General features: G+C 44.2%; 1 protein-coding gene across 1 annotated transcript; it reads left to right on the forward strand.

The window, feature by feature from the left end:
• Positions 1-3,561: 3,561 nt before the first annotated feature.
• LOC142259032 (uncharacterized) lies at positions 3,562-10,666 on the forward strand (the record flags this gene model as incomplete). The annotated part of the gene is made up of 2 exons (XM_075331565.1): positions 3,562-3,703; positions 6,533-10,666. Coding segments are annotated over 2 exons (1,845 nt in total), but the record flags the coding sequence as incomplete, so codon positions are not given.
• Positions 10,667-11,810: the final 1,144 nt, after the last annotated feature.

Consider the following 11,810-nt stretch of genomic DNA (forward strand, 5'->3'; position numbering starts at 1 on the left):
GAGATTTATTACTGTGTCTCTCCATAACCAGGATTACACAGTAGTGAAGAAGACCTCTAGTGAGCGCTGTCAGGCCCCTGTGTCTGAGAGATGGGGAAGACCCCTGAGCCCAATCATGGGGCCTCCACCTCACCCCCCGATACATGAGGACATCAATGACCAGAAGATCCTAGAACTCACCTACAAGATGATTGAGCTGCTGACTGGAGAGGTGACACTGCTGGGAATGCTGGGACATTATACAGTAACGCTATGAAGGGATCGGAGGGTGACGGTATCATTGTATGTGTCAGGTTCCTATAAGGTGTCCGGACGTCACCGTCTATTTCTCCATGGAGGAGTGGAAGTATTTAGAAGGACACAAAGATCTGTACAAGGACGTCATGATGGAGGTTCCCCAGCCGCTCACATCACCAGGTAATAGACAGGACTAAATACACACAGCCTATAATTATCTGTATGTAATGAATGAATTCAGTCCCTGTATGTGTCTCCTCCAGTTCTATCCAGTAAGAGGACAACACCAGAGGGATGTCCCCGTTCTCTTCTCCCACGGGACTGTAAACAAGAAGATCCCGATGTTCCTCAGGATCATCAGGTAGATGGAGAGAAGGTGCTATAAAATCTCCCTAGAATGTGTCGATGGCTGTGAATATCTTGTGCTCAGTCTTGTTTTATCCTCTCCTGGGCTGGTGGTGAAGGTCGCCGCTTGGAAGGTGTCGCTCATCACAGGCAGAGTGGGGTTACCTCAGGGAGGATGACTGAAGACGGACGGGGGTGGTGGTGGTCCCCGTTGGCGCCGTAAAAGGAGAAGCAGAGACAGGGGCTGCGGTTCCAGGTCTTTTACTCACTGGTAGTTCAGGTGCTGCCCCAGAGTACCATTCTCCGCCACGATGGACTCCAGCCAATAACGATTCTGTGGAAGGTCAGATCTGGTGTATGTCAGTCTATGAGCCCTTCCTCCTTTGCTGCGCTAAGTATTGGATCCCCGTGGCGTGAATCACTTGGGGATTTCGGTGTCAGTAAAGTGTCCCATTCTGTATGCTGATAGTGCGGTTCCGATGTGGGGCTTGTCCAAGACCTAAACCCCGGATCCTATATGCTATTTGGCTGCAGACTCGGTGGGACAGGTCCGGTGACTCTTCTAGCCATTCCTGTGACCGTTGCAGAGTTGGTAGGCAACGTGAAGTATATCTGCCGTAGGGTTCCGTACCCCGACAGCGCGGGTCCTGTGGAAGTAGCCACCTGCTTCTCCCCAGCGCCCGTGTCCAAACGCCTTGGCCCACAGAGCTGCCTCGTGGCACATCCGCTCTGCTCTGTGTCTAGAGCTGTTCCCTCCTTTGTAGTTGTGTTGTGTGTTCCAAGCTGTTGCCTCCAGCCACTGCCACCGGCTGGTTCACTACTCTCACTAGGTCAACCTGCTCTTCCCACTGTTTGCTCCTGATTCCCCCTGGTGGTTGCTTTTCCCTGACCCTGGGTCCCAGCTCCTGTGGATCGGGGAGCCCCTGGTGCGGTGGTGTCCTGTAAACCCAACCGCTGTAGTGACCCCCCTACTGTGACCCGACACTGGTACGGTCCCCATTGGGGAGGGCAACCCATTGTAACTGTGTGTATGTGTGTTGGTGATACCGGTACCGACCCTCCTTGGACCCAGGATAAGTACTACACCTTAATTGAGGTGCAGTACCCTGTGGCGCCTGAAGCCTCAGGGGCGCCACAGCAGGATTAGAGCTGATCATAGATGTGACTTCTCCATCTGTCTGTGACTTTTGGATCACATTTATCCCATTCTCTACACTGAACACTTACATCAGGGTTTCGACACCAGGTTATCGGACAGAGAGAGGTCGCCCCTATCCCATGGGTCAGAAGGTCACCGCGCAAGCCAGCACTACTTGGATCTGCTTTGTTTTCCACTTAGCTGTGCAGACGATCCTTGTGCTGGTGCTGCTAGGGTTAAGCGGACCCTTGTGTCTTTCTTGGCTTACCATCCTGAGTTGTCTCAGCTGTTCTGATTTTTGCACTCCCTCCTGGTATAAGTTCTCACCACTTTACCTCAGTAGTTGCCAGGGATAACTTGCTTTTCCATGGTGCTGGCATGGAGGTGAGAGCCATGGAAAGAGAATTTTTTTTTTAATTTGATCCTGGAGGTTGCTGCTTGGAAAATTTTTTTGGTGTCTTCCTATTGATCATCTCCCTTTTTATTCATTTCTCTTCCATCCCTCTTTTTTACCACTTGTTTGGGAATGCAGTTTCTTTTTCCTTTTGTGTCATTATCATAAAGGAGGACTAGTGTTCCTCCAGCCCTGCTCACTAGACACGGTTGTGGTTAGGGTAAGACACGTGATTGTCACACGACGTGAAAGAACCTGTCTTGAGACATCGGGGAGCTCAGGGTTGCTCAGAGTAAGTGACAGGGTTTATCCTTCCTGTTCTTCTCTAGCACAGTGGTTCCTACCCCATCTTTCTCATGATGCACAGCCTCTTGGTGGAACTCATTGGTAACTGGTGCCTACTGTCAGCAAACTCCAACCTCAGAGGCTCTGGTGATGACTGGGTAGGCACTTAATCATGCCCCTCGGGATAAGCCTGGTTCAGGGCGCAGTGAGGCTACGTCCCTTCTCCTCAACCTATTAGCATGACAGGTCTACATGTAATTCTTCAAATGACATGATTCAGATGAAACCCCCTAGAGATCCATTCACTGTAATGAGTCAGCTGAGTCTGGACTTCTCATGGCAGCGCGGCAATCATCCCTATCTAGTGAACGGTTATCTCCAAAAATTGTATTATTACACCGGATTCTTTATGATGTTACATCGTCATCTTCTCCCCATTCAGGTCCCTACAATATCGGATCCTCTCAGTGGAGATCTTCTATATAAGAGAATCCTCCTGATTGACCCATCAAGGATGGATATCGACAGGGACAAGATGGCAGAGAGGATATTACACCTCACCCTAGAGATCCTCTTCCGGCTTACTGGAGAGGTGAGAGATTCTGATGACGTCACATTACATCATTCTTATCTATGGGAATAACAGATGGACAGAACTGGAGAGGTGAGGACTCTGGAAATGTCTGTAGTGAGATTTATTACTGTGTCTCTCCATAACCAGGATTACACAGTAGTGAAGAAGACCTCTAGTGAGCGCTGTCAGGCCCCTGTGTCTGAGGGATGGGGAAGACCCCTGAGCCCAATCACGGGGCCTCCACCTCACCCCCCGATACATGAGGACATCAATGACCAGAAGATCCTAGAACTCACCTACAAGATGATTGAGCTGCTGACTGGAGAGGTGACACTGCTGGGAATGCTGGGACATTATACAGTAACGCTATGAAGGGATCGGGGGGTGACGGTATCATTGTATGTGTCAGGTTCCTATAAGGTGTCAGGACGTCACCATCTATTTCTCCATGGAGGAGTGGGAGTATTTAGAAGGACACAAAGATCTGTACAAGGACGTCATGATGGAGGTTCCCCAGCCCCTCACATCACCAGGTAATAGACAGGACTAAATACACACGGCCTATAATTATCTGTATGTAAGGAATGAATTCAGTCCCTGTATGTGTCTCCTCCAGGTCTATCCAGTAAGAGGACAACACCAGAGAGATGTCCCCGTCCTCTTCTCCCACAGGACTGTAAACAAGAAGATCCCGATGTTCCTCAGGATGTGTTTCCTCCATCTCTATCCAGTAAGAGATATCTACTCATGTGCTTTCTGCACTAATTTTGTGTTTACATTTTTAGATTTTCTGCTCTGGATTTTTTTTTCAGCTGTATTTTCTTTGCTTCTCCTTCTTCTGCTGTTTGCTTCTAGTGTCTTCTCTATGTCATTATGAAGGCAACTCAAAGACCTGCAGAGTGTTCATGAATACCCTGTTTCCCTGAAAATAAGACCTACACCGAAAATAAGCCCTAACATGATTTTATGGGATTTTTCGAGACTGTTTGAAATATAAGCCCTACTCCAAGAATAAGCCCTAGTTACAGTCAGGAGTTGGGAGGAATCAAACTGCTAAATTTCTGAGGAACCCCACTCTCTTATGGACTCCATCAGTTGTATTCTAAGGTTGATGGTTTAAGGACCTTTGATGATTTCAAATAATAATTGCAGGAGTCTAAATGAACTGAACAGGACACAGGCTGGCATGCCGGACTGGTATTGGGGGGAAAGGGAGAGCAAACTGAACAATTTCACAGGGCCCCCATAATCCTAATGGCCCCAGTGTTTATATGCCAATTATAGGACTGATTAAGGACCTTTTTTACATCACATCATGTGACCAAAGGCTGGTGTGTGTGTTCACGCCAGTTTTAACCAGCTTTGCCAAAATGGGCAGAACTTGGCCAGACCAAGGGTGTGATGCCACCGCTTCTCTAATTCATAACAAACTGCAATGTTTCCTATGCCAGAAATCTCACTCCAGTCCCTGGCATCATTTTTCAGTGTACATCACTGGTCTTGATGAATTTGAACCCTAATGTTTATGTGTACAGGCTGCAAGACCCTGCTACCTGCTTTGGTTACAAAGCCTAATGCGGGCTTTACACGAGACAATATATCGTGCGATATGTCGTCGGGGTCACGGTTTTCGTGAGGCACATCCGGCATAGCGCACGACGGCGTCTCGTGTGACACCTCAGAGCGACGCAGTATTGCTTACAAATCGTGAGTCGTGTACTCGTCGTTAACTTTCATAATATCGTTTATTTTCATGGGTGCAGGTTGTTCATCGTTTCCGTGGCATCACACGTTGATCCGTGTGACACCACAGGAATGATGAACACAGCTTAGCTGCGTCCCACAGCACCCGCCAGCTTAATGGAAGGAAGGAGGTGGGCGGGATGTTTACATCCCGCTCATCTCCACCCCTCCGCTTCTATTGGCCGGCTGCCGTGTGACGTCGCTGTGACGCCGAACGTCCCTCCCACTTCAGGAAGTGGCCGTTCGTCGCCCACAGCGAGGTCGTCCAGAAGGTAAGTGCGTGTGACGGGGATTAAACGAGTTTGTGCGCCACGGGCAGCGATTTGCCCGTTATGCAAAAACGACGGGGGCGGGTACGATCGCTCGTGCTATCGCACGATAGATCGACTCGTGTAAAGCAGGCTTTAGGATAGGCCATCAGCATTACAGTCCCAGACAAACCAGTTGAGTTTTCAGCATCTGTCTTTATTTTATTTTCGTCTTCGAAAAAAACCTCTTTGAAATTGTCTATATTCTGGATCAATGTTTCAAGGAGATGTTTGCAGGTTTTGCCAACTGTCATGGCAGCGTCAGGATCTGTTGAAATGATAGACTTTGGTACTTTGCATGTTAATTTCTCTACTGTCTGTGAGCAGCGCAGGGAAACGCAGGCATCAAACCACAGGCTTGGGCAGGCTAGTAAGAGTTATTCTCTACTGGGCTGCTTGTTAATGTCTGTGATCACATGCTGTAGAGGAGAAAGTATTATTTGCTCCCGTTCTGTATATGCTGGCTGGACTATTTCATTAATGCCAGCTATCGTTTACCTATACTGATCTGGTGAGGTGTTGTGATCCAGATTTATGGGTGTTTTTTGTGCATTATTACTGTGAGCTGTTGTGGTGTTAACCCTTGTTGTCATTTTTGTTGCTGCCTTCCTGCTCTTGCTTATCTCCTCAGCCTCTCACTGTTTATTTTTGTGAGTTTGCAATGATTCCCGTCTGTCTTAATCTGTATTTCCATCATAATCCTGCCCCTTCCTTCCCTTGGGGCTTACAGATTAGATCTAGTCAGGAGACTAGTAATGCACGAGACTCCGGCATCTCCATCTTCAGGGGTAATCCAGAGGTTAGGAATAGCTTGAGGTCCCCTAGTGTGAGGGACAGTATAGGAGCCCCCTATCCCTCATTATCCTGCATTGTGATAATCAATCAGATTATTTACTGTAGCACATTCCAGAGAATTGGTGCTAGGAATGGGAGAGCCGAATTAACAAAGATGTAACTCTTAAGGCCGCTTTACACAACGATATCGCTAGTGATCTCGTTAGCGACGTGACACGCCCAGAGCTACGATTTGCCGAGATCGCTCATAAGTCATTTTGTAGCGGTTACACGTACCCATCTCACAAACGACGCTACATCGTTCAGCGAGATATTGTTTGATCAAGGTGGTCATGTGGATGTTGTTCGTTGTTGGCAGGGTGTCAAACGTAACAATATGTGTGCTGCGTTCCAAACAACGAACAATATTTTGAAACTGAACGTCGTGTCAACGATCAACGATTTTCGCTATTTTTAAGATCGTTCAGAGTCGCACGTAGGTGTCACACGCAACGACGTTGTTAAAGACGATGGAAGTGCGTCACAAAAACCGTGATCCCGACGACATATCGTCAGATAAATCGTAGCTTGTAAAGGGGCCTTTAGATCTCGATATTGGACAACAGATTCAGAATAAATGTTTCCCTAATTTAATTTCTGTTATGGTTTAAAAAAATTAAATGTACTTTCAAGATAATATCATTAAAAATTAATAACTTTGTGTTTATTTTTAGCAGATGACTGTATTGGGAGTTCAGATGGATCTCTATCTTCAGAATTTATAACAGATGATGAAAGTATCCCACATGATATATATGAAGAGCATGCTGTTGTCCCAGATATACCTTCAGTCCTTCCTAGGAAATCTCTATCATCTGATCTTTTAAAACAAGTCCAAAATTCCGATTTATCACAGAATTGTAAGCAAAATAAAAGTTACAGAAGGGATGTGGAATACGAAACTGCTCCTAGAAGGGAGAAACCATTTTCATGTTCAAAATGTGGGAAATGTTTTACCAGGAAATCATATCTTAATATCCATGAAAAAACTCACACAGGGGAGAAGCTATTTTCATGTTCAGAGTGTGGGAGATGTTTTATTCTGAAATCAAATCTTGTTGTGCATCAAAGATCTCACACAGGTGAGAAGCCATTTTCATGTTCAGAGTGTGGGAAATGTTTTATTCAGAAATCAGACCTTGTTAGACATCAGAAAAATCACACAGGGGAGAAGCCATTATCATGTTCAGAGTGTGGGAAATGTTTTATTCAGAAATCAGAACTTGTTTGTCATCAAAGATCTCACACAGGGGAGAAGCCATTTTCATGTTCAGAGTGTGGGAAATGTTTTATTCAGAAATCATACCTTGTTAGACATCAGAAACTGCACACCGGGGAGAAACCATTTTCATGTTCAGAGTGTGGGAAATGTTTTAGTCAGAAATCACATCTTGTTGTGCATCAAAGATCTCACACAGGAGAGAAGCCATTTTCATGTTCAGAATGTGGAAAATGTTTTATTTGGAAATCTGAGTTTGTTAGACATCAGAAACTTCACACAGGGGAGAAACCATTTCCATGTTCAGAGTGTGGGAAATGTTTTAGTCGGAAATCAGACCTTGTTGAGCATCAAAGATCTCACACAGGAGAGAAGCCATTTTCATGTTTAGAATGTGGGAAATGTTTTATTCAGAAATCAGTTCTTGTTGTGCATCAAAGATCTCACACAGGGGCGAAGCCATTTTCATGTTCAGAATGTGGGAAATGTTTTATTCATAAATCAGTTCTTGTTGTGCATCAAAGATCTCACACAGGGGAGAAGCCATTTTCATGTTCAGAATGTGGGAAATGTTTTAGTCATAAATCAGTTCTTGTTGTGCATCAAAGATCTCACACAGGGGAGAAGCCATTTTCATGTTCAGAATGTGGGAAATGTTTTATTCAGAAATCAGTTCTTGTTGTGCATCAAAGATCTCACACAGGGGAGAAGCCATTTTCATGTTCAAAATGTGGGCAATGTTTTACTAGTAAATCACGTTTTGTTAAACATCATAAAATTCACACCGGGGAGAAGCCATTTTCATGTTCAGAATGTGGGAAATGTTTTATTGAGAAATCAGTTCTTGTTAGGCATCAAAGATCTCACACAGGGGAGAAGCCATTTTCATGTTCAGAATGTGGGAAATGTTTTATTGAGAAATCACAGCTTGTTAGGCATCAAAGATCTCACACAAGAGAGAAGCCGTTTTTATGTTCAGAATGTGGTAAATATTTTACTCGGAAAGAACATCTTGTTAGGCATCAAAGATCTCACACAAGAGAGAAGCGATTTTCATGTTCAGAATGTGGGCAATGTTTTACTAGAAAATCAGGTCTTGTTAAACATGTGAAGAAGCCGCACAGGGAAGGGAACCTTTTTCATGTTATGAATAATTGAAATGTTTAACTGGTAAATCAAGTTTTGCCAACCATCAGAAAACCAACAGAGCGGAACAGCCATTTTTACTTTCAGAATTTGCCAAATGGTTTTAAGACTAATCAGATCCTGTTGTCCGATCAGTCACACAGGAGAAGCCATCATGATGTACTATAATTCAAAGGGTTTTATAAAAAAAATTGGCTACAATTGCTCAAGTAAGGATTTGTGAGGAAAAGAACCATTTTATTTATTTTTAAACTTATTGTATTTTATGGACCATAAGACACACCTAGGTTTTGAAGGAGGAATATAGGGAAAAAGATTGACACAAAAAATGTGGTCATCACGCACTGTTATGGGGGGGGGATCTGCTGCTGACACTGTTACTGGGATAAAATCCCCTAATTCTGTACTGATGTCACCCACCCTGGGCCCCATGCCCCTTACCCCTTACAGGTACTGTTGATGTGTCTCCCATCCTTGTGTATACTGTGTATCCATCCTGGTATATACTGTATGTTGCCCATATTTATCCCATCCTGGTATATATCATCCCCATCCTGGTATATATGATTCTTGTCCTAGTATATATGTCCCCATTCTTGTATATATAGCCCTCATGATGGGTCCATGCTGGTATATATTTCCACATCACGCTGCACACATAAGAATAGATTATACTCCACATCCCTCTGCACAGTGTTCTCATCTGATGCTGGCAAGTGACTTCACCATGTAAGCGGAGAAGCGCATGACATTACTGCCATGTGCCCCCAGTTACACGCAGACGTAAGTGGTAGAGAATAGTCAGCCATAATATGCTGAGTAGCCATGTTGTATCTCACAGCCATCTTGGGAAGACTTGAGTAAACTAACTTTGCAGCTAATGAGATGCACTGGCTAGAGTTCTCCCCCCAGAGAGGAGATAGAGATGACATCAGTGTAATTAGCAAGTATAAGAAAAGGTCCAAAAAAGGTTAAATCGAATAGAAGAATACAATTGCGTCAGTTGATAGATGGTGATGTGTCGTCATGAATAGCAGGTATATTGAAGTGATAAAGAAATTAAGTTGTCAATAGAGTTGTCAGTGTGTGAAGAGTTATGTGAAGTAGAGGCGTCTTCAGGGATCAGAAACGTCAGCAATGACGACATGGCTGAACTAGTGAAAAGTATCATGGAGGCCCATAGGAATACAATAAGTTTTTACCGCAATGTTCGTAAATAATGTCATGATGTATCATTACAATTTATTCTTTGTTCTCCAACGTATACGCCTTTCTCTGCAGTATGAGCTTTCCTTTGTCTAACGTTTAAAAGCCCCCACATGCCTTTCGGGGAACACTTCTTCATCTGTTGCTAATTCTGCTGTTCTGCAAGACACCTGCGTGTGTCATCCTGCCGCATAACCTCTTATCTGCTCTTTTGCTATCTCGGAATAATCTTCAGTCTTTGCTTGGAACGGATTGTCTACAATGTCTTCTTAGCTCTCAAGGTCTACGGACATTTTCTTTCAGTAAACTGCCAGAATATTCACTGCTCCCCACAGCCGGGATTATGGGTTTGGGGAGCAGTGAATATTCAATGTCTAATAGTAGACACACGTGATCGCCCAGTCATAGCAGTAATCGGGCGGCTTAGTAATCATGCGCACCCAATATTAAAGAGAATGAATATTCGGTGCTCCCTATGTTAATACCGCCTACTTCTTGGTTGGGGCTGGCTTCATTCCCTAGAGGTGGGCGGGATTATGGTGTGGGGAGCAGTGAATATTCATTTTCTTCTTTAGCTGACACACTGTTAGCCTTTTTGAGAGCCTTTAGGAACATTTGTGAAAGCTTTTGATACTGGATTATATTTAGATAATTCACTAATCTCAGGTTGCCCACTGCTTTATTTACTAAAAAGTGCAGCCCCAGATTGGAGATAGGAACTCTGAAGTATATCACATTGTATACAGTTAGGTCCAGAAATATTTGGACAGTGACACAAGTTTTGTTATTTTAGCTGTTTACAGAAACATGTTCAGAAATACAATTATATATATAATATGGGCTGAAAGTGCACACTCCCAGCTGCAATATGAGAGTTTTCACATCCAAATCGGAGAAAGAGTTTAGGAATCATAGCTCTGTAATGCATAGCCTCCTCTTTTTCAAGGGACCAAAAGTAATTGGACAAGGGACTCTAAGGGCTGCAATTAACTCTGAAGGCGTCTCCCTCGTTAACCTGTAATCAATGAAGTAGTTAAAAGGTCTGGGGTTGATTATAGGTGTGTGGTTTTGCATTTGGAAGCTGTTGCTGTGACCAGACAACATGCGGTCTAAGGAACTCTCAATTGAGGTGAAGCAGAACATCCTGAGGCTGAAAAAAAAGAAAAAATCCATCAGAGAGATAGCAGACATGCTTGGAGTGGCAAAATCAACAGTCGGGTACATTCTGAGAAAAAAGGAATTGACTGGTGAGCTTGGGAACTCTAAAAGGCCTGGGCGTCCACGGATGACAACAGTGGTGGATGATCGCCGCATACTTTCTTTGGTGAAGAAGAACCCGTTCACAACATCAACTGAAGTCCAGAACACTCTCAGTGAAGTAGGTGTATCTGTCTCTAAGTCAACAGTAAAGAGAAGACTCCATGAAAGTAAATACAAAGGGTTCACATCTAGATGCAAACCATTCATCAATTCCAAAAATAGACAGGCCAGAGTTAAATTTGCTGAAAAACACCTCATGAAGCCAGCTCAGTTCTGGAAAAGTATTCTATGGACAGATGAGACCAAGATCAACCTGTACCAGAATGATGGGAAGAAAAAAGTTTGGAGAAGAAAGGGAACGGCACATGATCCAAGGCACACCACATCCTCTGTAAAACATGGTGGAGGCAACGTGATGGCATGGGCATGCATGGCTTTCAATGGCACTGGGTCACTTGTGTTTATTGATGACATAACAGCAGACAAGAGTAGCCGGATGAATTCTGAAGTGTACCGGCGGGATATACTTTCAGCCCAGATTCAGCCAAATGCCGCAAAGTTGATCGGACGGCGCTTCATAGTACAGATGGACAATGACCCCAAGCATACAGCCAAAGCTACCCAGGAGTTCATGAGTGCAAAAAAGTGGAACATTCTGCAATGGCCAAGTCAATCACCAGATCTTAACCCAATTGAGCATGCATTTCACTTGCTCAAATCCAGACTTAAGACGGAAAGACCCACAAACAAGCAAGACCTGAAGGCTGCGGCTGTAAAGGCCTGGCAAAGCATTAAGAAGGAGGAAACCCAGCGTTTGGTGATGTCCATGGGTTCCAGACTTAAGGCAGTGATTGCCTCCAAAGGATTTGCAACAAAATATTGAAAATAAAAATATTTTGTTTGGGTTTGGTTTATTTGTCCAATTACTTTTGACCTCCTAAAATGTGGAGTGTTTGTAAAGAAATGTGTAAAATTCCTACAATTTCTATCAGATATTTTTGTTCAAACCTTCAAATTAAACGTTACAATCTGCACTTGAATTCTGTTGTAGAGGTTTCATTTCAAATCCAATGTGGTGGCATGCAGAGCCCAACTCGCGAAAATTGTGTCACTGTCCAAAT

This window comes from Anomaloglossus baeobatrachus, assembly GCF_048569485.1.
Source record: "Anomaloglossus baeobatrachus isolate aAnoBae1 chromosome 5 unlocalized genomic scaffold, aAnoBae1.hap1 SUPER_5_unloc_22, whole genome shotgun sequence".
NCBI lineage: Eukaryota > Metazoa > Chordata > Amphibia > Anura > Aromobatidae > Anomaloglossus > Anomaloglossus baeobatrachus.